This window comes from Brettanomyces bruxellensis, chromosome 8, assembly GCF_011074885.1.
Source record: "Brettanomyces bruxellensis chromosome 8, complete sequence".
Classification (NCBI taxonomy): Eukaryota; Fungi; Ascomycota; class Pichiomycetes; order Pichiales; family Pichiaceae; genus Brettanomyces; species Brettanomyces bruxellensis.
The window spans coordinates 775,970-803,772 of record NC_054689.1 but is presented as its reverse complement, the minus strand read 5'-3'; the positions used below and the strand labels follow the sequence as shown (position 1 = coordinate 803,772).

Genomic DNA, 27,803 nt, shown 5'->3' with positions numbered 1-27,803 from the left:
AGGCGGTTTAAATTAAAGTAAGCAGTCTAAAAAAATGTAAACCGTTTAAAATAAAATGGGCAGTCTGAAATAGCATTAAATTGTCGTTAGCCAGCATGAAATCAAAAATAATTTTATTTGTTAAATAAGTAAAGATAATTTTATTAACAATCCGATCAGTCCAGGTGCGATAATTTTTCACCCTCATACTGAACTGCTTCGAGACCACCATTTGATCCGTAAACACTACTAGATAATTTCTTCAACACCAAATCCGTTAGGTGACGATGAGACAAAATAAGAAGATTGTGTTTTCAGATGACGGATCCAGCATTTCAAAACGGACCGATGGTGTCCCAAACAATGGGGATTTAAATTATATAAAGCACATTTCAAAGGAAGATCGCCAGTCGAGATGGAAGCAAAATGCCAAGAAAAAAGGTCCAAAAACCGTTTACTATGACGGTGATAGTGCAGGGGATAGTGATCAAGATAATTACAGTGGTGATGGAAAGCGGGTAAGTGGATTCAGGCGGAATTATAAGCACGCAGATATTCTTAAGTTGAAGATGAAAGCGCGGACATTACTTGATGGAAGAAAGAAGCTCCCTGTTTTCAAAGTTAAGGATGAGCTTATGAAGCAGTTGATGGAACATAGAGTGAGTGTTGTGATTGGTGAAACGGGATCTGGTAAATCGACGCAAATTCCGCAGTTTCTTATGAAACAGATCAAAGGTAAAATAGCCGTTACGCAGCCGAGAAGAGTTGCAGCGATTAATTTGGCTACCAGAGTGTCAGAAGAGTTTGGATGCGATGTTGGACGAGATGTCGGATATGCTGTGCGATTTAACAATGCAACCAGCTACAAGACAAGGCTCAAATACATGACAGATGGTATGCTTTTGAGGGAAATGATGCTTGATCCACTGCTTTCTGATTACTCCACAGTGATTGTCGATGAGGCACATGAGCGGACAATCTTAACCGACATGATACTTGGATTCTTGAAGGAGTTACTTGTGCGAAAGAGAAAAGACGACAAAGACTTCAGGGTGATTGTGATGTCGGCCACTTTGGATGCAGACAAGTTTTCTGCATTTTTCAACAAAGCACCGATTTTCTTCATTGAAGGTCGTCTTTTCCATGTGGACAGGTACTACTTGCCGCATTCTGTGGACGACATCATAGATTCGATGGTTAAATCCATCATTCAGGTGAACCAGGAGCAAACTAAAGGAGATGTTTTGTGTTTTCTTCCCGGACAGGAAGATATTGATAAAGTGACATCAATTTTGCACCAGATAGCTCCTGCTCTACCAAGAGAGGCTCCGATGATTGTTCCATTGCCGCTTTATGCCGCCCTTCCACCCCAGCAACAACTTAAGGTGTTTGAGAAGGTGAAGCCACATCAAAGAAAAGTGATTCTTTCAACCAACATCGCAGAAACATCTGTCACTATTCCTGGTGTCCGTTATGTGATTGACTCTGGGCTCAGAAAGATAAAAGTGTGGCGGCACGAGTTAGGACTCTCAACTTTGCTAACTGTTCCAATTTCCAAGGCATCTGCCTCGCAAAGAACCGGTAGAGCTGGCAGAGAAGCTCCTGGAAAATGCTTCAGGCTTTACACAGAGAATGATTACATCAAGCTATCGCAAAACACTGAGCCCGAGATTATTCGGTCGGAAATCGTGTATCCGGTTTTAATGCTCAAGCGTTTGCGAGTTGATGACATTTTGAATTGGTTCTGGCTCGAGAATCCAGGCCGATCAGCTCTTATTGCCGCACTTCAGCAGCTTTATGCATTGAATGCCTTGTCCGACTCGGGGAAGATCACAGATCTTGGAGAGCAAATGGCGGTTTTGCCTGTGACACCACATCTTGGTGCCGTTTTGATCCAGGCCTCCAAGTTTGGCGTTCTAAGTACGGTGATGGATATTGTGGCCTGCCTATCTGTTGATAATCTTATACTCACGCCTCCTTCCGAACAAAGAGACGTGATAAATGCTAAAAGAAGAGAGACATGCACCTTGGGAGACAGATATGGTGATTTGGTGATGCTTAAGGAGCTTTTCAACATATACAACGATATTTCAAGCAGTGATGAGAGGAAGATATGGTGTAAATCGCTTGCTGTGTCCTATAAAGGATTCAAGAATGTGTTGAGGATCCGGAAGCAAATATCTCAGTATATGGACAGCATGGATGGAAGGAAAAATGAGAAAGAGAGGCATTCCGGAGTTGAAGATGGAAATAAATCAAAGAATGATGATAGTAATGAAGATGAAATCAAGACAAGTGTGCCATTAAACTACGAATTAGTTCTCAAATCATTTTTAAAAGGTTTTATTACCAACACGGCAATCGGCATGCCCGATCGATCATACAGAACTGTTACATCTGGTGACACAATATCGATTCACCCGTCTTCACTTTTATTTGGTAAGAAGATAGATGCTGTGATGTATATTGAGCATGTTTACACGATGAAAGGATATGCAAGGAACGTGAGTGCTATTAAGACTGATTGGCTTAGAGAGATGGCTCCACATTTGCTTGGATCGAGGGTGAAGGTTGAGAAATAACATAGATGGAGTGTAGAAATAGAGAAATATCATAGATCGAATGTAGAAATAGAAAATACAGATAGAAAATATCAATAGATAAATAGTTACAGTGACATAGAAAATAAACATAATTCAGTCATCAGGATGTGATAAACTTTCAGCCTTGGTTAAGAACGATGCATTATGGTAGAAATTGTAGAGTGTGGAAGAAGTAAGGAATTGTAGAGCTATATCGGATTGTTGGGTAGTCTACAAATTATATTTATATATATATATATATATACTTTTTTTTTTTTTTTTTTCATTTTTCTATTATTTTTTTCTTGCCAAGAAATCCGCGCAGAAGATATCTGGACTAAACTACAGCTAAACGATAAGTAACAAGTTTCTTTATGATATGAAATTAAAAATTAAACTAAATGGCAGGCAACTATTCTTTTCCCTCAGACACACTTCAAGTTCACTTCAATATAGATCTATGGTATCTTTGAAGTAACGCTGGTGCACGTTGAAACCAAAGTCATCCGGCCTTCTATCACCATCAATGTTTTTATAAAATGCATCAACAAAGTCCCTGACAACATCAGCATACCAGAACTTTCCCTTGGAATCAACAAACGAATAATGACCACCAAGATCGCTTGTTGCCATGTACAAGTAAGGGTTCTTTTCCACCTCATGGTATGGATAATCAGTTGAGATAATTGGATCATCCTTGGAGTTGATGATAAGCATAGGAGTCTTAATCTTGAAAATCCTCATCAGAGGTGAAGAAGCCATGTAATATGTGGCACCGGATGGGAAACCTGCAAGAATTGCTGTGTATCTGTTATCGAAATCTTCCGTTGTCTTAAAAGTCTTCTTAATTCTGTGAAATTCCTCCTCATCGAACAATTCTGGCACCTGCTTCAATGTGGCCATGTTGTTCTTTATCAAATTGTTCAAAAAGAAGAGAATTGAAGGCTGGAACACGTGCCTGCCGACCCATGTTGAGTTGAGGGCTCCACATGAGTTGAGAAGATTCCAAGGAGAGCTGACACTGATTGCAGATGAAACAATCGAGTTTTCTGCTTCCTGTGCTAGATAGTTTGCAATGATAACGCCGCCAAAGGAGAATCCAGCAAGGTGAATCTGCTTTTGCGGGAATTTCCGATGCAAAAACCTGATCAGCATTCTCATATCGTCAGTATGCAATCCGGAAAATAGATGTGGTGTTACTGTCTTGGATCTGCAGCACCCCCTGCTGTTCAAAACAAGAATTTTGAACCCTTTCTTGAACAATGCTTCACACACGGCTCTTATTTGGGGCTCGTTTATTCCGCCGGCAAGACCGGGTGAAATGATAATGATTGGCTTGTCATCACTATCCCATGCCTTGTACAGCTCTGACATCTCCTCCTTGGTGTAGTATCTACACCGGGGATGCAATCTTGGGTATCCCTCCGGCAAGGTTTCTGCATATCTCTGCTTAAACTCCTCTGGTGTCTTCTCCTTCGGTTCAACAACATAATCAACGGTAAACTGGCCCGTTGGCATATTCTTAAACTGCTTTGCATCCTCTTCTGTCACGTCAACAATGTCTCTGGCATAATATACAGCATACTCCTTCGACAGATCATGATAAGGAACATACAATGTTTGCAACACACCGTTGAAAAGATATGGCTTAAGTGTAAATTTGCTGTTATCTGCAACGGCAGGCACGAAGTTCTTCACGAATTTAGACAACGATATCTTTGCGGTGCCATCCTGAGAAGCTGCACCTTTCAATGGCAAATCAACTTGCTTTGGTGCATAAGTTGCATGGACAGTACTGTGGAATCCCCAATTAGGTAAAAGGCTGGCCATTGTGAGAGTTTTAATTACGGACAAGTGACCAGAATATGAAATGTATCTGCTGTGTTAGTTTGCTTTGTTCTCCGGCTATATTGGAACTGAATTGTACTGGATAAGTTTGATTTGGCTTTGGTTTTGAAGTCAAGTGGTGGAAGGATTTGAGAATCTGTGATGGAAATAATTTAAGTTGCGAATATAAAGCTAGCCGTAGATTTTCCTGGGTCCGGAGCGCGGAACAATCGCAAAAAAAAAAAAAAAAAAAAAAAAAAAAAAAATTTGATTATACGCCTTAAAGTATATTCTGAGATTTCCCCATACAGTATTATGGTAGTCTTATTTCCAGCAAAGATGGGAGAAAAAAATAAAGTTCAAAAAATAGCAGATTCGAAAAATCTAAAAATCTAATACATAAAAATAGCTAGCGATTAGGGCATAGTTGATATAGAAAATTAAATGGAGATAGCAGAATAATGTGATGAATATGAAATTTCAGGTGGATCGACTACAGTTCCCAATGGTTAATAATGCAAATAAGAAGTAAAATGAAAATGGTACATTAGAATGAGAAAAGATAATATATAGTCAAAATAAAGATAGAAATAAGAACATATAAGGCAGGCTTCAAGTATTTGAAACCCCAGCAGTCATAAAACTAAAGTAAATGTGAGTGGAGCGAATAATAAGGAATAATAATTAGACAACCCACTTTAATCATTTATGCTGTCCACGGTAATTAAGTGTTAAGCATATAATGTGTGTAAAGAATGAACTTATAATAATACCGACCATATCACTAACAGCAACCGGAAGTTGTAGTATCGAATCGACTACTCAGCTAAGCTTGTTGGAGGATCTGACAGTAGTAGTTCTTAATTTATTTTTATTATTGTTTTTGTTCTTGTTTTGCTTTGTTTTGCTTTGCTTTGCTTTGCTTTCGTCTTCGTTTCCTATTTCAGAGAATCGTAAATCCATACCAGTATTGTGGGTATGGAGCTGTTTAGTCCTCTTCGATATTTTCCTCCTCATCGGTGTTTGGCCTTGCTGCATGAGGCATAAACCATGGCTTCATGATAAAGTAGGAGTTTGACTCGTCTGCTAAACCGGCAAACATGTTGAACAATCCTAGAACACCAGCCATAAAGCAGAAGAATCCTCCAGCCTTGAAGATTTTGACAGATCCAATGAACTGGCCAATGACAAGTAGCAAGATGAAGATCCAGACAACGAACATCAACAAGAAAACAGGCCATGTAGATTTCCAGGTGCAAGCCCAAAGACAGAAGGTGAATATGGCCCATGGAAGGAAGAATAAAGCAATACTCTTGTCGTATTCGGCTGTTGTAGGGTACGATGCGGACACTCCACCAACATCCATTAATAGAAAAGCATATGAGGACCAGAAACCACCAAAGAGAAGGAAAGTACAGCATGCCCATGTATTTCCGACAATAAAGCACATAATTCCGACTATAAGATCAACGAGACCACTGGTGGTCAAAAAGGCACCGATCAAGACATTGGAAACAGTCACACCTCCAGCATGCATCAATATTAATCCAAGTGGGAACACAGTACAACTGAAAGCTGCCAAACCAGTAGGAACAGGATCAGCATACTGCTTTTCTTGCGGGGTGGCTACTCTTTTGCCGACGTTAAGACTGCCACCAAATGCATAGACAAAGTCATCTTTGGGGATAGGAACTTCGTTGATGTAGATGTTCTTTTTGTCATACCGGAAAGATGTAGCTCTGCTTTGGTTGGTGATAAACCGTTCAGGGTAATCTGCAGACTGGTCATCTGCAGTGATGGTGTATTTTTCAACGTCTTTAGCAAGGGAATCCGACATCGTGTAAGTAAGCTATTTGAAAACTTTTTTTTTACTTTCTTGAGGTTGCAACTATTAGTTTTTGCTATCACTCAGGACTTTACTGCAAGTGTATACGTGTTTTGAAGTTGCATGGTATGAGATGAGTGTAGATCCATGTTGTCATCTTTGGAGAGATACGCAGTCCTTTTATACAAGAATGCGAAAACAGGAAAACTGCACTAGAGAATAAAGTATGGTTGACTCCGTCCCTTTTCTCTGCAGCGTCATCAGAGCAACAGCCGGGTAAACTATAGTGCCTTCTGGTCCTGGAAAATGAAAGAATGAAAAATAATAACTTAATCTGTATACTACATTCGTCGGACTCTTCGTTCTCCGACAAAAATACTGCTGCCAGAAATTTATACCGGGTGTCAAACCACGGTTGGAGGGGGTGCGAAATTGTTTTGGCAATGTCGCTCCACCTTTGTTCCAACTTAGCGTCAACCTCGGGTCTATTGATCCTTAAATCCCTGTTATTGCATAATTTTTGTGCTTATCCGAGAAAGATTGTTTTCACTTCCGATTCCGCACACGTCAGAACAACCTTACCACGGAGCTCCAGACTTCTTTCAATGTTTGTGCTATGCCGGACACCAATTCCCCACACGCATATCGGAGAAGTTTAGAACTCCGACGATAAATGAGAGAAAAAATCTTTCCAGGATCAGCACATTCATTTTGATCGCAGCAGGGAAATGAATCTGGACCAAAAACTTCATTGTGAAAAAAAAATTTGAGGAAAAAATCAACGCACTTTTCGAAAATACAATGGAAATAATGCCGGCAAGGCTGAGAATCCTGACAAATAGAGGCGTTTAATGGTGTGATATCTCTGAAAAATACAGAGCTAACCTGATCAATTTGTTCTAATAGAGGAGGACAGCTTGTATTTGTTTCCCTGACTTCTGTTTCTTTTTCTTGCCTAACTCTGCATGTAGAGAAGAAAAAAATTGTCCTCGTGTTTATCAAAAAATTTACGGCATTTGTTTCCTGTCCACTAATCTCTGACTAACCTTTTTCGTCACTTGGTGGCAGAAAATTTGTCTATTTTTTAAAAATTTTCCCTCTTTTTCGCATCTTTTGCTTATCGTGCATAATAGTGGCCATAAACAGAAGCAAAAATATACATGACGACGCGACGAATTGCGTCTGCTTTTTTTTTTTTTTCGCAGTGTAGACACGTGCTCAAATTCCTACTTTTTACCGGTGTTGGTTCTAATACGAGATCTGAAAATTGGATCAAACAAATGATGCAACTTTACAAGGGGCGTTAATACAATTTAAGCGGTGTTTGAAACTGAGTAAGAAAACAGAAAATATAAAAAAAAATAAAAAAATAAAAAAATAAAAAAAGTTTGTGTACGGGAGTACCTGTATGAATACTTGTATACCACAGCATGTTTATGAAAATATGTTTAAATATTTAGGTATGAAGTATGTTTAAATATTTGGGTATGAAGTATGTTTAAATATTTGGGTATGAAGTATGTGCATAATGCATTGCTATATAAACCGTTCTACACGGCAAACATAAACTTATTTAAGCCAATATCCCTAGTAGGCTTTGGAGATATGTGCTGTTCGCTAAATCTCATGGATCGAAAAAGTAAATATAGTAGTATCAAAAAAAAATTAACATCGCAATATTTGAAGCGAATGCCAAGCAATATATGCCTCAAGTAAACACATCAGGTAGCATTACTTGAGCAATTTTTGCATTCAATTCTGCGTAGAACGGTTGGAATCTTCACACAGCCAACCGAATAGCATTCGTACAACAAAAAGCAGGAAAAATGTCTGGTTTGTGGTCTTTGAGGCGGCGGGTTTCTTATGCTGCCAGAAGAAGCCCTATAAAGGTGTTTTTACCACTGATAGCACTAGTGGTTTTCATTTTTTACATGATGAGATCGGACACAATTACAAAGCCAAACAGCCGATACAAGTACGTCAGGGAGGACACGGATCAATTCCAGTTGAAGCAGGTTCCAGGAGATCACATTTCACATTACGATTTGAACAAGCTCACGTTTAGCTCAAATGCGTTGGAAAAGAAGGAGAAAGTGCTCATCCTAACACCAATGGCACAGTTCCACCAGGAGTACTGGGACAATCTTTTGAAGTTGACGTATCCAAGAACGTTGATTGAGTTGGGCTTTATTGTGCCTAAGACTACGGATGGAGATGAAACTCTTAAGCAGTTGGAGCAGGCGGTGAAGGATGTGCAAAGCCCCAAAAAGAAGGTGCCAAAGTTCTCGAAAGTGACGATTCTAAGGCAGGATAGCGAGGCTGTGGAGTCTCAGGAGGAAAAGGACAGGCATGCATTCAGTGCACAGAAGAAAAGACGCTCCCAGATGGCTACGGCCAGAAACTCGCTTCTTTTCACAACTCTGGGGCCATTCACCTCTTGGGTGCTTTGGCTAGATGCGGATATTGTTGAGACTGCTCCCACATTGATTCAGGACATGACAAAGCACGATAAAGCAGTTTTGGCAGCGAACTGCTGGCAGCGGTACTACGATGAGGAGAAAAAAGAAGAATCTAGAAGGCCTTACGATTACAACAACTGGGTTGAGTCGGACGAGGGGCTCCGTCTTGCATCGCAGTTGGATGATGACAAGATTATTGTTGAAGGGTACTCGGATATGGCCACATTCAGGCCCTTAATGGCACACTTCTACGATCCGAATGGTGACCAAAGTGTGGAGATGAAGTTGGATGGAGTTGGCGGAACTTGCCTTATGGTTAAAAGTGAGGTGCACAGGGATGGCGCGATGTTTCCAAACTTTCCGTTTTACCACCTCATTGAGACAGAGGGCTTTGCAAAGATGGCTAAACGGTTGGGCTACGAGGTTTACGGGCTCCCTAACTATCTCGTGTATCACTTGAACGAGTGAAGTAGCATTATTCTGACATGTAAGATGTTAAATTTGTACTTGAAGCTTTCTCTATAGATTCGACTGGCGGCTGCCTTCTTCCGTCGCTTGACTTTAACAAAGTTTATTTTATAATTACCAGGTACTAAACAATTACACTCGGGCTCCCAATTGGGGAGTGCTGGATAAGCCAGCAAGTAAGTGATGAGGTGAAACATGAAGTATAAATGATGAAGGGTGAAAGATGAATGATGTACGCACACTTCTAACCCACACTAACGCCTCTGCGTCTTACCAATTCCACGCTTACCCGAATTCAAGTGCTTTGGCATCTCGTCATAGATTCTCCTGTCAGACTCACCCACACGAGCATCCAAGTTTCTGGCTCTTCTGGACAATTTCGCGATTCTCTCGGCCTTCGAACGCAACATACCATCGTTAACACCAGCATGAAGCCTGTCGGACTTGCCAACGGGTTGCAAAGCCGAAGAATTGGCGTCGGAAATCATTGATGCACGCATAATATCGGCACCAGACACCTTTGGCTCTCTGTGTTGGGAATCCTTCTTTGCAGAAAGCACACTAGTATCGTGTCCAACTTTGTGCATGGGCTCTCCATGTCCTTGTACGACCTCGTGAGCTTCGACCGGGGCAATATAGCTCTGTTGTTGAGGGATTTCCTCTGTCTGGCATCATTAATCATCGTCTTTTGCTTATTTCTGATCCACTCGGCCTTCTCGCGGATTTCCTGGGCCTCTGGAGTGCTCAAGTACGCATTTGCCTCATCTTCGTCATCCGAGTCGTAAAATCCTTCTTTCTCCAACTGCTCCTCCTCCCTCTCGAGCGCCTGTAGCTTCTCGGCGATGTCCGGATCCAAGTAGTCGTACACGTTCTTGCCGTCCAAAACTTCCGGCATCACATCTTTCTTCCACTCGTCCTCTTCAAGCAAATACTTGGCCTTCAGATCCACGTTGTACACACCAGGGCCACCGTTTTCCACCTCGATGTCTCTTGCAAGCTTTGGCCTATCAGGATCGGCCAGATCGTACTTCTTGACACTCTTTACAGCATCCGGAATGTATGCCGGTCTTTCGACGTCATCTCTTTGCTGTGGTTTGGAAACGTGGATTTTGTTGAGAACGCTGCTCACTCTAGCAGCACCTTTTAGCTTTTGCTCCATTCTTGAGGCGAGTAACTTCTCACAGGCCTTATTTCTCACTGGCATCACGTTTTCCTGGTCGTAGCATGAGGCCTGCACCAACTCGGCACCCGGAACATCGAGCATCGACTTCACTAGCTGCTGCCTGTCCTCATCTAGGTCCTCAACACGTATAATATCGGCCTTGTTCGCCACAATCAACACCGATTTGTTGGCAAACAACGGCTTGATGGAGTTGTAAAGCTTCACCTGGTCCTCAATCGAGAATCCGCACTGCTCGGAAAGATCCATAAAGTACAAAATGCACGATCTCAAGTGTGCAATCGCATAAATTGACTGCATCTCTATGTTGTTCATCTCCTCGGTCGGCCGGTCCAAAATTCCCGGCGTATCTATAACCTGAAAACGAAGATACTTGTAGTCGAAGTGACCCACATACAAAGATTTTGTTGTGAAGGCGTACGGTTGAACATCGACGTCTGCCTTGGTCACTGAGCGCAAAAATGACGACTTACCGACGTTTGGATATCCACAAATCACCAAAGTTCTCGTGCTTGGGTCGATCGACGGGAGTCGTCCCAAATGCTGCCTCACCTGCTCCAAATATGCCAATGGGTCCTTTAGCTTTTTCGCAACTGTCGCCATACGTCCGAGACCTGCCCTCTTGAGCTCCTTACACTGGAATAAAGACTGTCCAAACTTCAACAAACGAACATAGTCCCTCGAGATTTTCTCAATCAACGTTTTTGCTTTGGAAACGGAAGCCAATGAAACCTTGTAGTGATTCTTCTCATACAAGGTGTCCATCAAGTCTCTGTGGAACGGATGTAGATCATTAATATTTGGGAAGCTCTGAAGAATCGCATCGAACTTCTCAACAAATCCCTCTGCTGTGAACTTCACCTTTCTCATGTAGAATGCTCTAATTCTTGTAATTTTGAACCCCTGCCTAATAATGGTAGGAGTTTGACGCTGCGTGCGGTTTAGCACTATATCCAAGAGGTCATTGGCCTCTGGAACAGCCGGGATGTTCTTCCACGTGAGTTGCATCTTGATTTCCGAGCGTTCTCTGATTGGAGGATCGTCTTATGGAAGAAATGTTAGACTATGGTTTATCTATGAAATCAAGAGATAGAGGTGAAAATTTTTGAAAAAAAAAAAAAAATTAATAAATAAAAAAGATAATAAACATGAAAAAAAATTAAAAAACTTCAGTCTTTCCAGATGTACGGATGCACCTTTCAACTTCACTAATGTACGGATGTATACTGTTAAGTAATATTTGGCCTGTGAAGACTGCCACTTTGTACAGATTATAAAGATAATTTCTGTAACGGTAGTTTTGTTAATAATACGAACCAAGCAAAGACTCACACAATTCCGTCATATACATACTACGTTTTCCCTTTTGCATTTTTTTAATGGTTTCCATTTTCATATGTAAAGCGTTTTGGCTCGTGTATACCACTGACACTATTTTAGCTTTTTGAAAAAAATTTTAGCACGGCACAGCCCAGTTGCCTTGAAGGGGTCTGTGCTAAAAACTGTGAAGATTATACAAATTTAAGGTGTCGTTTTGGGAGGTGCAGCACACTTAAAAGATTTTCGTTTGCCGTTTTTTTTTTTCACCTTTTTTTTTCCACATACGTCCACAAGTTTCAGTTTTGGAATCATCCGCAGCACTAAAAGTTATTTTTAAAGCGTGGGGGTCAAAACTATAAAACGGTGGATATGAAGAATAGATAAGGAATATAAGGAATAGATACGAGGGTTATTAAAAATGGATACAAAGGATGAAAACGAAGAACACATGCAAAGCAAAAAAGTTAAAAATGAATAGTTGTAAAATGACAAGCCACACAATCATAACCGAAAATTATTGCGGATAAACTACGGGAATGGTACGGATCGGACTTAAAAGATGACTGGAGAAGAACTTTTTACAGCGAGATCTTACAACAAAAAATAGAAGGGCATTACGAACAAATAAAAGCAGAATGGTGCGTAGGGAAGTAAACAAATAACCGATATGAGTAGTAGAGACTAAAAAGAAAAATGAACAAACAAAAAATGAAGAATTGAAAAATTGAATGAAAAGAATGAAAAACGAAGATTAACTGAAAAGAATGAAAAACAAAGAGGAAAATGGGAAAATATAAATGAAATACGGATAGGTGAGAAGGAAATATGGATAAGTAAGGAATGAAAAATGGAAAAATAAGAAATGCAACGAAATAGGCAGCAACTCGTATTCACCTACGATCGAAAATATAAAGAGAAAAAAGCAGCAGTACACAGTGATGAATAAGTGATCCACGGTATGATCAATAAACGCGCAATTGTTGAAATGGGCTTGGATTGAACAGATAGTGTGTGGGAGATAGTTTTGTAAAGATGAGCAGAGTGAAAGTTTCTGAATTGGTGTTGTTACATGAAGGAAGATCGGAGTATGCAGTAAAATCAATTGTGCGAAGAAGAATGTAAAAGGGGTAAATGGTAATCATAAATTATGTCATGGTGTTTACGCAATTATTGATGCAAGAGGGAGAATCCCGCCGGTGAAGAGAAATGTGAAATTTTTCGTTTTCATCAAGAAATTAAAGGATAGTCTGTTTCAGGAAAAGGCTGCAGGGGAGAGGATGCCGATCAGGGGTATCGGTATGTTGGCTTAGAATAATCATACGATGTTTACATAACGAAGAATTCGTGAATAACGGATAATTTCAAGTGCTGAAAAGTAATGTGATACGATTTGCGTAGGAAGAATAATCAAAGACAGATCTTCAGTCTAGGCAAGACGGTAAGCAATAATGAATTAGTGAAGTAGGCTGCCGATTGGGAATAATATTAGGCGTCTAATAAACATTGATTGATTGATGCCCAGCCGGAAAATACACACATACTTGGAGAATCGAGAAAAAAAAATATTCACCACAAGAAGAATGGAAAATAAATATAGAGACACGAAAGGGGAAGAAGAAGTGGAATTGGGGAATCGAGGAATGAGGAAAAAAGAAAATAAAATCAAATCAAGCAAAACGTAACCCAAGGCATTGGCAAAATGCAAAACGGAAAATAAAGAAATGGCAGGTGAAACAAAAAAAAAAGCATGAAAGAAGAAAAAAAAAAAACTGTTGAATCGTACAAGAGATAACAAAGCAAACAAAATGGCTATACGGGGACAACCCGCGGATGTTAACCCGCAGTTAGGTCAAATTAATTTGAATACTGTGCGTGGTGCTTGCTTATTCAGCCTGTCTGTTTTATTTTTAGCCATTTTTTATGTGTACTCTCAGACGCGGGACCGAACCATCATCTGGCGCATGGGGTCTCACGCGCTCATTACCCACTGATTAAATCTCTAGTCGGGTCTCTGCTCCGCGGGATCTTCCGGTTGATCTTAACTTCGGTTTGCGGGTGCGCTGCGCTACTTTTGGGTGTGGTATGCGCAGATGCACCCGTAGCAATTTATGAAACGATGATGTCAGATTGTCTAATTTTTTTTTTTTTCTTTTTCCCTAACCCAGGTTCCTGCATTCTTCGGTGTTAAGGATGATACCAGGGTCAAGGAGAATTAATTACCCAGGGAAGCAAAAATTATTGCCGCATATTTGCAAAAAAAAATAAAAAATAAAAAACAGATCATTAATTGGTTGAAGCGCTTTGCGGGCCCTTTGCGGGCGCCCATTGCGGTGTTCGCTACCTAAGATGTATTGCGGCGCGTTTGCATTGCGGGGATACATTCAAAATAATGTGTGAATAGCATTTATGTATTCTTTTTATGCCCTTGTGTTGTTGTTTCAATAAGAATTTAAAATAAAAGTAAAATAGCCAGCCGGTCCACTACCTCACCTATTTATTATTCATATATGTACATGCTGAATGAGTGCTGACCTTCTAACGCCCAGGTGCCGCCTACTGAAGTTTTATTAAGCCAATATCGGCTAGAACAATGAGGTTAGCCGGAGGGTGAGAATGGAATTTTCCTTAAAAAACTGTGAATGGAAATCTGTTGATTTGAGAAAAGAAATTAGCAGCGAAATAATGCTATTGTGCCGGTAAAAGATCAAATAATTTGTACATTGAGCGCGAGAATCTCAGGCATGGACAAAGCAGGATGGCATTAATCTGCATCGGCGCACAAATGCATTTATCTCGTTTCTTTTGTCAATTTTCACCTGGTCAATTTCCCCTTTCGAATGCCCCATTCCCATTCTGCCCCTCTTGCTTTTTCTGTTTTCGGAATTCCCAACTTCTCGCCGTTTGTCTTTTTTTGGTTCGCTCTCTTACCTTCACTGCCCTGATCGTCTAATTTCTTTCTTTCTTCTGGTACTTTATCCGCGACCCAATAAACAAACAGCCACATACTTAAGAGCACTAAAAGCCGTTTTTTTTTATAAAATGTATTTCGAAAAATTACCGTTTTTCCCGTTCCTTACCTATCTTCACACATTTTCTGCTTTTTCTTCCTTTTTCTCCTTTACACTCCCACATATGAGTTGGTAATATATGCATTCTACATCGCACCCAATCCTCACCTTCCGCTAATCTTTCCCCTTTTTGTTTGCTGCCTGTTTTTTTTCTGTCTCTTCCGCTATTGCATATCTAAGCAGCGTCTATCATTTTTCCATTTAGCAAATACATCTTTTTTCTGCAATTGTCACATTTGGACTCCATTGCACCTTTCTCTTGTTTTAGTTCAACTGTGCCAATTGGCGATTTGGGATTTTTCACACTTCCAATTGCATACTCATACTGCATTGCATCATTGTCCATATTTGGTTCCCCAGGATCACACTTTAGAACTGATTTCAAGGTCCAAATACTGTTCTGGGACTATCATTTCTGAATATTGACGGCAGTTATAGAACATTACTGAAGATTAGTATAGAACATATCTTAAGGTTAGTTGATAGGCATAAGCGTTAGCATAAGTGTTAGCACAAGCTTGATCACAGTTATCAACACAGCCAGTGCATATTAGACCATCGACAAGCGTGTATTCTGTTCACATGTGGATGTGATGGATAAGCAGCACAAACGAAGTTTTTGTAAAGACAGAAATTATCAGCAACCCGAGAATCACGATCCACCGTACTCAAATATGCTCCAAGCCGGTTACAGCAGTCACCAGCCACACACATTGCCACTTCCGATGTCACAGCCACCGATTCCGGTTAGTGTAAGGATGCAGCAGATGCAGCAAGAGCGAGAACGTCAAGTAGCAAAGCCGTTAGAATTGCAAGCAAGGCAGCAGGCACGGTTGATGCAGCAATCACAGCCGATACCACAATTACAGCCAGTGCAACAATCACAACCAGTGCAACAATCACAACCAATGCAACAATCACAGCCGGTGCAACAATCACAGCCAGTGCAACAATCACAGCCAGTGCAACAATCACAACCAATGCAACAATCACAGCCGGTGCAACAATCACAGCCAGTGCAACAATCACAACCAATGCAACAATCATCATCTCAGCTACTGCAGCTGCAATTCCAACCCCAGCAGCAATACTTGCAACCACAGATGGTGGTACCGTACAGAACTCCGTACACCTACAACTACGGAGTCCCGGTTCTCCCACCCCCTCCATACCCTGCCCCCGGACAGATGGTATATGGAGCTCTGCCTGCAAGAAGATACTCGGAGCAATCCCTCGGTATTTCCTCGGCAGGCGTGCCTTTTCGCAGCATAGTCCGCAAGCCAGGATCCGAACCCGTGCCTAGTATTGACGGAAAGCATGTCAACAATCTGCAACGCTCGGAATCAAAACTGTCGGTTGCATCTGTGAACACACAGCCGGCAGTTTCGGCCCAGAGGCCGATCACCAGCTTTCCGATCACCCGAGCCTCGTCCACATCTCAAACACAACTGCGAACTTCGCCAATCCAGCACTCGTACCAGTCCCGGCAGCTTTCGCCGTACCCGTACCAGCCATACGGGGCAGATGGGCCGTACATGCACCCCGTGGCCTACGGGGCTGCCCCGGACCCTACTACGCCTACACCGGGCAGCCCCCGGTGCAGCCAGGATACGCCTCTCCGCTCTACGTGGGCCGCGGAAACGTTTACCCCGGTGGCCTGGTGCCCGGCGGCCTGCAAAGAGTCGTCGTCCCGCCCTCCGGCACCCCGGCCGTGGCCGAAAGACCAAGAACCATCTCAAAAAGAAGATCTACCACCTCCAGGAAAAATAGAAGCTGCTCCATTTGCCATAAAGTGTTCAACCGTCCTTCTGGGCTGCGTATTCACATGCACACGCACACGGGGGAGAAGCCCTTTGTATGCGAGTGGAAAAACTGCGGCAAACGGTTTTCCGTCCGCTCCAATATGCTTCGCCACATGCTGATTCACAGGCGTGAGGAACGCCGGAAGAAGATCCGGAATAAGGATTCTCGGCAGCCCAAGAAGGAGGCAGCTGCCGAAAAGAACGGGAAAAAGGCTTTATTGGACTACGCTGCAGACGCAAAAGCCGCCAGAACTGAGCACTGACATACCCTGAGTGACAATGTGACACTTTTTTACTTTTCTTCCTAATACTACATTATGCTATTCTCTTCCCGCATTTTCACCAGTCTCTATGTACTACTACCAGCCACCATTGCAATAATTACACCGCCCATGGTTTCATCCTATAGGCAACTCGTCTCGTTCTATTTTCACGCGGTATTGTTCATCTGCTTCTGCTTGATACTCATCTCTTCTGATTTTCTTTTCTTTACATTCGCGTTTCACTCTTCCTATCTCATACATGCATACTCTTCCTCTCTTACAATGCAGTCCGTGCTGCCCACTATACCGTGTCTCTTTATTTTTGTACTACTTAATTTGATTTTCCTTGTTACAATTACGTCCAGTTTTCAATGTGTATATCATATCTTACTGCTGTTTGTCTGCACTCTTTCAATTTATACTTAATTACCTCCAAAATAATCATGCTGCTCCAGCTGCTTACAACCTGCAACCGCTCCTCTATAATAGACGCACGAAAGGCAATTTGCATCAGCTCTTTGCATCAGCTCTCCTTACTCAACTTGTAGATTTTTCCTTGTGCGCTACCAGTCCATTCTTTCAATTTGCAACCCATAACCTGTTTTCATTTTCCTGCCTCTATAATTCCAGCAGGATTACCCGCATTCACACTTACACTATGTTGGTTATGCCTGCAGCATATGCTTGGAGTTACTCATGCACCAATATTCTCTTTAACCGTACTGCTTCTTCGGAGTACTAATGTGATCAGCACCCCCCTTCCTTTCATATTGGACAATTCAGATAGAACAAAACATCTCCGGGTATATTTTCAAACTTATGTGTCCATAGCCATCCTTTCATTACCAGCTGTTTGCCACTTCGTAATTACATAGAATGAATATATTTGGTCATATTCTGCTTTTTTCAAATGCATCTTTCCCCCACTAGCAATAAATGCTACCTTCAAGCAAAAAATGCCACCATGTTTTAATTGAGACATCTTCCACCCGCTTTTGTCGATGTAGGAAAAGCCGTTGAGGTTGTTCTCGTACATGCAAACTGCAATCATTGATGGAGTAGGAGAATTTTAACATCCAAATGGCTCGAAGTGAAATGGAAGCTGTTCATTTTTCTTTGAATACCTTGTGTAAATATTCAATCACCTAATTGCTTATTGTGGATGTCTGAAAATGTACTTTAAGTGTTCGTTGACTTGGTAAAAACCCGGTATTAAAGTACGCAAAGTGAATTGCTGTTTTCAACATGTTTTTATAGCATGTCATAGATCACTGAATTTTGTTTTCCAAAGACCTAGAAATGCGAATGAACTCCAGAGATTACACTACTTTGCTTGACATTTTGGTTTTTAAACATGAATTTAATTCATATTTTACATGCAACAAATGGTGAAATGGTTTTAATTCTTCGAAACCAAGTCGATGGATGATTCTTGGGGACTAGGTTGATGGATGTTTCTTAAAAAAGCTTTGAGCCTGTGACATACATTCAATGAAATAAATGTCGTTACGTTAGCAAATAAGAAATAATAAAATTGCAAAAAAAAAAAAAAAAAAAAGCAGAAATTTGCAAAACAAACCAAACAAAGCAATTGCCAAAATGGGGTAGAAATGCAATAATGCATCAGATAAAATTACATTTCAAGCAGTCATTCCTCATTATGAACAATATCGAAGGAAATTGTTGAGCTATGCAAACAAGGGAAAAAAGGAATAATCGAAAAAAACGCTTTTTTTTTTTTCTCTCCCAATTATGCTAATGTCAGATAATTGTTCCCTAAAAGCATTCTTGGTATTCATTAACTAGTATTATTTTTTATCATTCTTGTCAAATCATGTTTGATAAAAAATATCACCGTTCATTAACAAATACCGTTTGTCCTTTTTATGCTCTATTTGCTGCACTACCAAACAATTTGATCGGCGATATAATTTCTTTATGGAGAAAATTGAGAATCTGAAATTTTTTATTGTATCAAGTTTTCCCTTTCGAGCTTCCAAACCCAAATTGAGATCTTTTCCTTCAATGAATTTTTTCTCATGCACCATGAGAATTACAAACCATATAAGTTCATTGTAACACATAAATTATAATACATCTATACAAAAGCTTTATTGCCTTCCTTGTACATTTAAACCCGTTTTCTTTTTATATTTGTATTTCGAACGTAAATTACAGTTTGATTCTGTTGAGAGTTGTGCTCAGAAAACTTAAATTAAGGCTGTGCTACAAATAAGGATTTCGAGATTTCTAAAGAATCTTCTGGTAACTAGTTTAGCAGGATATAGATACGACTTTAGTATTGAGGGCAAACGAAGGCAAACAATATTAAAGATTATGTGTCATGTCGAAAGACGCTAACTGACATCTAGAATGTTCTGATAATAGAAATTAGAGAGAATCTTATTTGTGAATGTAAAAAGTAAAAGTAATCGTAGGACTATATAAAGATGGTCCTTGTCAGTGACTTTGAAACTTCTACGTGATGTGAATAGGTTTATTGAAGATAAGAAACTAACGAACTAACTAAGGAATTTAGTGATAATATATCTAAGTTGTCTTATCAGAAAACCACGACTGATATTAGTTTTGAGACTATAGACGGGACTATCATCTTTTATAATTAATTTATTTTCTTATTTTATTTTCGGACTGTCATCAAGCTGAACTTCTCAGCTGGTGTTGGGTTGTTCAGGACGAAATAAATTTCTCTGGGGAAAAGTGAAATGAACATGAACTCATCGCACAAAAAAAAGACCGGCTTAGCAGTTCGAAAGTATTTACTTTGGATGTAGCAAAATTAATGGAAGACTATTTAGACAGCAGTAATTGATATAGAGCTTAAAATAGTATGGCTAGACAGAACTTTATAGGTCTTGTGGTTTCACAAGGCAAGATGGATAAAACAATCAAGGTGAGAGTGATGCAGAAGGTGTTTGATAAAAGATTCCAGAAAGAGTTTTTAAAGAAAAAGAACTTTCTTGTTCACGATGAATCAAATATTTGCAGGGAAGGAGATTTGATTAGAATAGAGGCGACAAGACCCTTGAGTGCGAGAAAGTTCTTTGCTGTTGCTGAAATTAAAAAGAATAAAGGTCAGCAATTTGCCAAATATCAGGCTGAAGCCAAGACTAGAGTCAAGAGTGATGAAGCTGCCGAAAGATCAATATTTTTGAAGAAAAGAGCTGCAAATGATTTGCTAGTACAAAGGTCTTTACACTCAGATTTGGATGCCGTCCAGAGCTTGAGGAAAAAGGATAATTTAACAAGTGAGGAAATAGAAAGAATCGAGAAGCTCAAGGAAAAATATGGTATTGCAACTTGGGACGAGGACATGAAGAATAAGGAACTTTTTCAGAGTGATATAACGTATCTTGCCTCGAAGCTTCGTTCGATCGAGGATGATTTGAGCCTCAATAAGCTAATTCATAACATTTTGGCTCATCCTGAAAAGCAATCGTATAAAGATATCTGTTCTGCAATGAAGATTACGGACAAAACAGCAAAGAACATAAGAAAGAACTTGATTAGAAAGTATTTAAAACAGGCAGACAGTGAGGTGCTGGAAAAGCTCAGGGCTGAATTCTAAGACTAATGTGTCTACGTCTGTTTAGCATGTATATATATTTAAATTCCAGGTCACATAGAGGAAATAAATTATTAAAGCCAAGAAAAGGATGATGGTGTGCTCTCGAATAGAAAATATGTCAAGATCGGGGCATGCAATAGTAGTTTGAAACAGAAGAAAAAGAGCATCATGCATATATATATATAGCATTGCAAGTGAATAAAGCCAAGGCTAATGCTATGAGGAAGAAGAAGAAAAAAAAAGTGTAGCAAGCGCACATAAAAAGATTGAAAATGGAGCAGACAAGCAGTTTATTTAACGTAATGAAAGTGAAAATATCGATAACAGCAAAAATCACAACATTCGAAATGCCCAGCTTGCATCTCATCTCCTCATATGCTGTCATAAACATTTCCCAATGCAGATCCATTCAATGGACTGTTGTCAACAGAGAAATTAAGCAAGCTATTCAATCCTTTTAGCTTACTGCCACCCTCATTTTCTCCCTGGTGAAGTTCATTCCATCCAAATATCTCCTTGGAGTCCTCAGTTCGAGCCCCATCTAAAATTAAAGATCCCGAGTTCTTGTACAGTTCGATTTCCTTCTTTAGAAACATGTATGCGGGCATGAACTGGTTCTCGTTCAGCTCGTTTACCTTGCCAAACTTCTCTAGCAAGTCCTCGTTCATGATAAGTAGAATATTCTGCTTCCGCTCGTTGATAAACTGCGATATCGTATCCATGAGTATGCTGTTGAACTTGTCGATTGTGAGTTGATGGTAGTATTTGAATTCAATTGCCTGGAAAGGTGGAAGCTTGCAGAAAATATCCGTGAGGATCTCAAGAAGAAAATGAATAGCCTTCATTGAGTCTGTCTCCACCGGCAGCATATAGCTCAAAGTGTAATCGGATAACGCCTGGAAGAAATCAACAACATGTGCTTTCACTCTCAGAAACGAGTATTCTGATGATGGAGAAACTTTGTACGGCATATTGCTAGTTATACTGTTAAGCTTTGTCTTAAGAACGGACAAGGCTGCTTCTGGTGTCACCTCAGGTGATAAATTTGCCACCTCCTGCGAAATTTCTGGATGTTCGGTAACGATATTCTCAATCAGCTGGCAAAGTCCATTCCTATCTAAAGTTTCAAGTATTCTGTCTAAAGAGAGTCTTTGACCAACAACTTCCGGGTTTCTTCTTTTCTTCACTCTTATACCATATCCCTTAGAAATCTTATCTCGAGAATTCCTCCTGAGTCTTGCAGGGAGGGCAAATGTTTCACTCTCATTGGTGAATCTTCTTTTTGGCACTCTTCGGCATCCAGATCCACCTCCAACTTTCGGCAATGTGGACGTATTTCTTCCCACGGTGGCGGTGAACGGCATATCTATTATCTGTAATAATATCAGCAGCCTTCCCTATATATGAGCCCTCTTTCGTATTTTGTTTACCAAGCGGAATGCGATAAACTCAGAAACCAAAAAGAAATTGAACAACAAAAAGGTAAAATAAAAAATGGCCAAGCGCTCGAATGACAAGAACGGCTAACCAGCTTACTTTCTTCAAACAAAAGCTTGTCCTTCTCTATAATTCAAAAGGCTAAAGAACGTTTTAAAGCACCAATAAATCACCCAAAAGCTTCAACTGCCAACCGCTGCCTTTTAGTTTGCCAATATTTGCATTTGCATTTTTTCTCGCAGGGCTGGAATCTGATAAAAAAAAGGTGAGCATTATCAAGCCCAGCCGTTTTTTTCAGTATTTTTTTTTTTTCTTCAGGGGCAATGCCATGAATGGGAATTTTTGAGAATTTTGAAGTTTACTGTTCAGAATGTAGGACTGCCACAGAAAGAAAAAAAAAAAAATTAGCCCGGGACACCTCATTTCCCCATATGGAAAGAATGACATATTGATGTGTCGCAATCAGAGGAGTACTCTTGACGATCCTGATCCATCTTAATGTTTTATGTTGTTTAAATCATCAATTTTGCCCCGCATTTTTCTTATTTGTATGCTAGTAAAGTATCTGTCTTAGAGCAAGCTTGAATCGTGAGGTTCCAAGAAATTATGTTTTACGCAAAATTAGCTTATAAGCCATGGAAATATACCAAAAACCTTATTTTCTAGACCTAAAGATTAACATTCGAAAAATCAATGAATGATGCATGAAAATAGTACCCACTAACTGATAAGATCACCATCTCTGTGAAAATCAATTATCAAAGTGACCGGAAACTTTCTTTTGTTTTTACGTGCAGCCTTTTTGGCTTGCAAGAAGCATATTTTCATCCACTTTTGTCTTTTCTTCAAGTCGTATTTTAAAGGGATCATTTCATAGTTTCTTTGCGGCTTAAAGCTGACATGCTTTTGGAATATGGGAACAGCTGATTTGCCTAATAGCTGATTTATCTTTGAAACATTGCAAACTCTTTCTGAAAATTTATATTTATTAGGTGTCGAAGTATATTGAACATCCGAATCCCTCATAGTGGAATCTGGTGTTATTAAAGGTGTTGGCGGTGTAACAGTTCCTGGTAACTCTATTAACTCATTTTCTGTGATTGAGAATGCTGCCTTTTTGCTCTTTAATTGTTGTCTTTCTTTGTCTTTCAAGGATTCTTTTTTTCTTTGAATATTTGTAAACTGATGACTTTTCACCTTTAAAGGCACAATCCCAATCCGTTTTCTAAAATTGTTTTTGTATTTATTGGGGTTATCCTTATATATTCTGAATCTTACGTTTGCCATTTTGAAAGGTGATGAAGGCTGAATATTTGGTATTAGTAATGTACAATGGATATTGTCCAAGGTGTCCCGAAAACGAATCCTTTTTTCTCACATTTAAATGATAATTGATTTAAATTATTTTACTCCGTTATTAAATTTCCTTATTTTCACTCGCCAGCAAGTTGTCACGACCTATACTATAATAAATAAGTATTGTAACAGATATTATACATATTATACATATTATAGTAAATAGTGTAATACATTGTAATATTCTAGTAATTCATGTCCCAATACATATTGTAATACATACATATCACATAAGTTTGGTGCATAAAGCACATCTTAAGTATGCTTACATTTGCTGACGTATCAACTTTATTATGCAAAGCACCAACTTGCTTAGAAAAGAAACTAAGTAGAGAATCGCATTAGCTTCATGTCTTTGATAACCGTTCCTCTCTTCTTATTATACTGCTATCAAAATCAACAAGATACACAGTTCTGTTAGGGTAACCTTCCAAAGGTGCACCGTGAGCAGTCACTTCACACCTGAAATATGATATGTCAAGTAAGCCTTCAACAATTCCAGCAACAAACGATTCACAATCCAGTCCCTCATACTCTTTTGGCACACATATGTATCTGGATAGTATTGGATCGCTGTCAATAATCATGTATTGATTCTTGTTCTGAACAGATTTCTCCAAATTATCGGCCTCTTTTCCAAACATACACGGCCATATGCTCTCTTTCACAAATTGTAGTATTTCAAGCACTCTAACATGACGTTGGGCAATATTTGACTTCCCAGATGAAGCCAAATTGTTGTTGAAGTTCTCACGCAACGAGACAAGTTCAAGAAGCCGGAGTCCAACACGATATCCAAGATTATTGAGCTTTCTTTCCATCTGTAGCAGACTTTCTGAGCCATTTAGGCTCATCCTTATCACCTCCATAAAAAGGAAACTCATCGATGAAAGTGATATCTCATGCATTCCCCTATGAAGATTTCGGTCATAAATAGATGCATGTGCACCAAAAGAGTTAAGCTTTCTCTCCGAACTAGTGCTTGTTAATCTGAGCAGACTTGAAGGTGAAGATAACTGCGAAACTGATCTTTGTGATGCTGTTTGCTTTGGCAGGCTATTAGTACTATCTGCAGTTGATCCAGGCCCAATAACAGGGTTATATCCTGCTCCTGTTAGCATTAATTTGCTGTTTGATGGTGTGCTCATTCTGAAATGTGAGTTATCTTATGATTTGGTAAATATATTGACACGAAACCGCCCAATGAAATATAAAATAAGCCTCACGATATGCTAACACTTTTGATCCAGGTAGGGTTGAGATCCAGAACCATCTAACTGAGTGTTGGTGATATATATTGTTCACGATATATGTCTGATAAAAATCAATTCGAAGAAAAGTTGCACGAGCTTTAAAACAGATCTAGCCCCTTAGATTTTCCTGCTGGGGCTGGGCCTGCCTTCTCCCCCGGGTGCCTCTAAAGAGATTCATGCCAATTAAAGCCCCCTGAGCCAATACAGCGATGGCCGCGGTCCTCGCCAGGCAGTTTTTTTTTCCCAGCTTTTCAGTGTATTTCATTTCCTTTTTTTTTTTTTTTTTTTTCACCCCTCCCATTATCCGGCTATGCGGATGCCCATTTTTCAGCTCACAATTAGTTCTCATTCATTTTTTTTCATACTTGTCACTGCGTACTTCACACATAGTTACTCCACGTTTAAACCTTGATATTCAGTTTTATATCATATTTCAACTGCCAAGATATAAAGCAATTTCTGCTGAAATTAGCCAAAAAGAGTATCATTTTGAAGAACAACTTGAAATCCGGCGGCGCCATTTTCCCAGTACATTTGATATCTTTCCTTCACGTTGAAAAGTTGTTCCATTCAAATAGACATCGATAATAAATACAGTAAATATGGCCATCACAATACGGTTAGCGACAATCGACGACTTGCAGGCAATGCAGAATGCCAATTTAAACAACCTACCCGAGAATTACACACTTAAATACTATCTTTATCACCTGCTTTCTTGGCCTCAAGCGTCTTTTGTTGCTACAACTACAGATCCAGAGATTGTTGATCAGGATGAAAAACCAGCAACCAGTCAGAAGCAGGATCCACAATATGTCGCCAAGGGTGAAAAAGTCGTTGGATATGTTTTGGGAAAGATGAATGATGATATGGACAGCACAGATAAAACACCTCATGGTCATGTGACGTCTCTTTCTGTGATAAGAACTTACAGAAGAATGGGAATTGCAGATAAATTGATGCGTCAATGCTTGTACGCATTATGTGAAACTTACAAGGCAAGATACGTGTCTTTACATGTGAGGGAGTCAAATAGAGCTGCTCTTCACTTGTATAAAGATACTTTAAAGTTTGAAGTTCTTAAAATTGAGAAGTCATACTATCAGGACGGTGAAGATGCTTACTATATGAAGTTGGACTTGGATCTCGAGAAATTGCTACCAAGCAGAGCTCACGCGACAGTCGAAGATGATTTAAAATCAGATCTTCTAGAAGAAATAGCAGCGGACACGATAAATACTTTGTGAAGAAAGTGGAAGGGAAAACAAAGATATATAGCTAAAGCAGGATGGGTAATACCTTATATACAATACACCCAATCTGCAATCATAAAGCATACGTAGACACTTGGAATACTACTAACATTACAAATATACTTCCTGATTTCAGCTCCTTCGCATTCAAATTGTTCAGACAAAGAATGTAAATTAGGTAGCTCGTGGTTTTTTCACCAAAGACCAAATTTGAGGGGAGCAAAACGCCCCCCTGGGTATGGTAATCTGACAAATGCACTCAACTCATCATATAAATGAAACACGGAGTTGCTGAAAACAGGAAAAGCATAATTTCTTGCAAGCTTACTCACATTAGTATATTCTACTGAATATGCAGAAGGAGAGCATCAAACAATTAAGCCAATATCAAATCGCTCATAAATGGAAACATTGTCATACGTTAAGCTATATGCTGGTTCTGGAAATTAGCCGCATAAACCAACTTAGGAACTTTGCTAAATACACTAAATCAGGAAAAGAAATAAAAGTATGTATTAATGGAGGTGATGTGAAGTGTGGAAAATTTTGTACGTGACGAAGCGCTTTTATATAGACTTTTTTTGTCCTTTTTTGCATTTTTTCTTGGCTCAATTTTTTCATCAGGGTTTATATTTCAGATTATTCACGCATCTTCGACGCGTCGATACAAGACGTAATTTGCAAACAGCATACGAGATGTACAGAGCAAATAGTCATAAGCAAGTGCAATAATATATATTTCATATGTTTAAAATACAGCACAGCACGTATTCAAGCTGATTCCTCTTTCTTGTAAACCAATTTGTCCACCTTCACATCACCATCAATCAAAGTATACAAATAAAGCGTGCACGTGACTCCTTGCAGGTCTAGAAGACAGAAGCTTGGTATTGGATCCATATATGGCTCTATTTCCGTAGTATCGAGTTTTGTGTCTGCTTCTTCTGTATCACTTGGATTTTCCTGTTCATTTTCCTGCTTCTTTTCCTCTGTATTTTTATTATTTTCGTCTTCTTTGCTTCCTTCCTGATGCTTTTCAACATCCAATGGTGTTTCTCCTGCACCATCATCATCTTTTTCATCATTATCCTTGTCAACTTCTTGTTTATCTGATTTCTCAGTTGTTTCGCCATCTTCCGGCTTAACTTCAACATCATTGGTATTTGTAGATTCTGGTTTATCATCTGTTTCCTCCACATCTTTTTTCACTTGCTCGGTCTTCTTGGCTTCATTCTTTTGCTTAACTATCCCCTCAATTATTTCAACATCGTCCGCATCCATACTATCACTGTTAAAAGCACCAGTGGCACTTCCTGGATTAATGAAAAACTTCCCATCTAATGTGTAAGCCTCAACTTTGTGAGTCGATCCATATATCAGGATGTCAACATCCATCATTCTGGCCTGTGCAAGAAGACTTAACGGGTCCGATTTAGGAACAACTTCAAACCCGCTAATGAGACCAACCCGGAGTTTTCCATATTTAAACATTAGTGAAAGGGGGAGCCAAAGATTTCTGTCATGGTCTCCTTTCACCATCTGAAAATCTGGCGAGATCGACTTCAAGAATTCCATCGATGAAGGCGAATTTGATACATTGCCTGTGCAAAGAACCTGTTGTATCTTACCTCTAGGTTGTAAAAGACGTTTGAATTTTTCTGGTAAACCAACTGCTCTTTCAGGAACATGAAAATCTCCAATTGCAAGAACCAACATGAATGATGCGAATTTTCCTAAGATTTGCCCAAGAAATGGATTGATATACTCTTTGATGAATCGTTATCAGAAATAACGTACGACTTGTATGGGGATGTAAATATCACAGATATGAAATATTATGTGTAAACAAACGTGACGAGATGAAACCAGCCCAAACAACAATATCTAACTGGTACAGAAATTAGGTTTGCCCTAGAAATTATACGTGAAATATCGGATAATATAAGCAAGTACATGAACAAGTGTTACTACGGTATCAAGCGAGATTGACCAACTCACCGAGAAGATAACGGAATTTGAAACTAAAAAAAAATACAAAAAACAGAACAGCGCGGATCTTGCCGGATAGTGGTAACTATTCCAATAAAAGATAGGCAGATACGTAGATAACGACGAAATTGGGTCTACAAGGGATCTTCTTAA

General features: G+C 39.7%; 12 protein-coding genes across 12 annotated transcripts; 5 read left to right on the top strand and 7 right to left on the bottom strand.

The window, feature by feature from the left end:
- Positions 1-266: 266 nt before the first annotated feature.
- On the top strand, positions 267-2,561 carry BRETT_000548 (uncharacterized protein; the record flags this gene model as incomplete). The annotated part of the gene is made up of 1 exon (XM_041279113.1): positions 267-2,561. The coding sequence occupies one exon, from the start codon at positions 267-269 to the stop codon at positions 2,559-2,561; it is 2,295 nt and encodes a 764-aa protein (XP_041137327.1).
- Positions 2,562-3,008: 447 nt separating this feature from the next.
- BRETT_000547 (uncharacterized protein) lies at positions 3,009-4,391 on the bottom strand (the record flags this gene model as incomplete). The annotated part of the gene is made up of 1 exon (XM_041279112.1): positions 3,009-4,391. The coding sequence occupies one exon, from the start codon at positions 4,389-4,391 to the stop codon at positions 3,009-3,011; it is 1,383 nt and encodes a 460-aa protein (XP_041137326.1).
- A 985-nt stretch (positions 4,392-5,376) lies between these two features.
- BRETT_000546 (uncharacterized protein) lies at positions 5,377-6,225 on the bottom strand (the record flags this gene model as incomplete). Its single annotated transcript, XM_041279111.1, has 1 exon — positions 5,377-6,225. One exon carries the CDS (start codon positions 6,223-6,225, stop codon positions 5,377-5,379), a length of 849 nt encoding a protein of 282 aa, XP_041137325.1.
- Positions 6,226-8,039: 1,814 nt separating this feature from the next.
- BRETT_000545 (uncharacterized protein) lies at positions 8,040-9,140 on the top strand (the record flags this gene model as incomplete). The annotated part of the gene is made up of 1 exon (XM_041279110.1): positions 8,040-9,140. One exon carries the CDS (start codon positions 8,040-8,042, stop codon positions 9,138-9,140), a length of 1,101 nt encoding a protein of 366 aa, XP_041137324.1.
- A 254-nt stretch (positions 9,141-9,394) lies between these two features.
- Positions 9,395-11,328, bottom strand: NOG1 (Nucleolar GTP-binding protein 1; the record flags this gene model as incomplete). Its single annotated transcript, XM_041279109.1, has 2 exons — positions 9,395-9,668; positions 9,701-11,328. The coding sequence occupies 2 exons, from the start codon at positions 11,326-11,328 to the stop codon at positions 9,395-9,397; spliced, it is 1,902 nt and encodes a 633-aa protein (XP_041137323.1).
- Positions 11,329-15,382: 4,054 nt separating this feature from the next.
- On the top strand, positions 15,383-16,773 carry BRETT_000543 (uncharacterized protein; the record flags this gene model as incomplete). Its single annotated transcript, XM_041279108.1, has 2 exons — positions 15,383-16,510; positions 16,558-16,773. The coding sequence occupies 2 exons, from the start codon at positions 15,383-15,385 to the stop codon at positions 16,771-16,773; spliced, it is 1,344 nt and encodes a 447-aa protein (XP_041137322.1).
- Positions 16,774-19,624: 2,851 nt separating this feature from the next.
- BRETT_000542 (uncharacterized protein) lies at positions 19,625-20,362 on the top strand (the record flags this gene model as incomplete). The annotated part of the gene is made up of 1 exon (XM_041279107.1): positions 19,625-20,362. The coding sequence occupies one exon, from the start codon at positions 19,625-19,627 to the stop codon at positions 20,360-20,362; it is 738 nt and encodes a 245-aa protein (XP_041137321.1).
- A 371-nt stretch (positions 20,363-20,733) lies between these two features.
- On the bottom strand, positions 20,734-21,726 carry BRETT_000541 (uncharacterized protein; the record flags this gene model as incomplete). Its single annotated transcript, XM_041279106.1, has 1 exon — positions 20,734-21,726. The coding sequence occupies one exon, from the start codon at positions 21,724-21,726 to the stop codon at positions 20,734-20,736; it is 993 nt and encodes a 330-aa protein (XP_041137320.1).
- A 793-nt stretch (positions 21,727-22,519) lies between these two features.
- BRETT_000540 (uncharacterized protein) lies at positions 22,520-23,086 on the bottom strand (the record flags this gene model as incomplete). Its single annotated transcript, XM_041279105.1, has 1 exon — positions 22,520-23,086. The coding sequence occupies one exon, from the start codon at positions 23,084-23,086 to the stop codon at positions 22,520-22,522; it is 567 nt and encodes a 188-aa protein (XP_041137319.1).
- A 416-nt stretch (positions 23,087-23,502) lies between these two features.
- Positions 23,503-24,303, bottom strand: BRETT_000539 (uncharacterized protein; the record flags this gene model as incomplete). The annotated part of the gene is made up of 1 exon (XM_041279104.1): positions 23,503-24,303. One exon carries the CDS (start codon positions 24,301-24,303, stop codon positions 23,503-23,505), a length of 801 nt encoding a protein of 266 aa, XP_041137318.1.
- A 707-nt stretch (positions 24,304-25,010) lies between these two features.
- Positions 25,011-25,655, top strand: ARD1 (N-terminal acetyltransferase A complex catalytic subunit ard1; the record flags this gene model as incomplete). The annotated part of the gene is made up of 1 exon (XM_041279103.1): positions 25,011-25,655. The coding sequence occupies one exon, from the start codon at positions 25,011-25,013 to the stop codon at positions 25,653-25,655; it is 645 nt and encodes a 214-aa protein (XP_041137317.1).
- Positions 25,656-26,432: 777 nt separating this feature from the next.
- On the bottom strand, positions 26,433-27,377 carry BRETT_000537 (uncharacterized protein; the record flags this gene model as incomplete). Its single annotated transcript, XM_041279102.1, has 1 exon — positions 26,433-27,377. One exon carries the CDS (start codon positions 27,375-27,377, stop codon positions 26,433-26,435), a length of 945 nt encoding a protein of 314 aa, XP_041137316.1.
- Between the last annotated feature and the right edge of the window lie 426 nt (positions 27,378-27,803).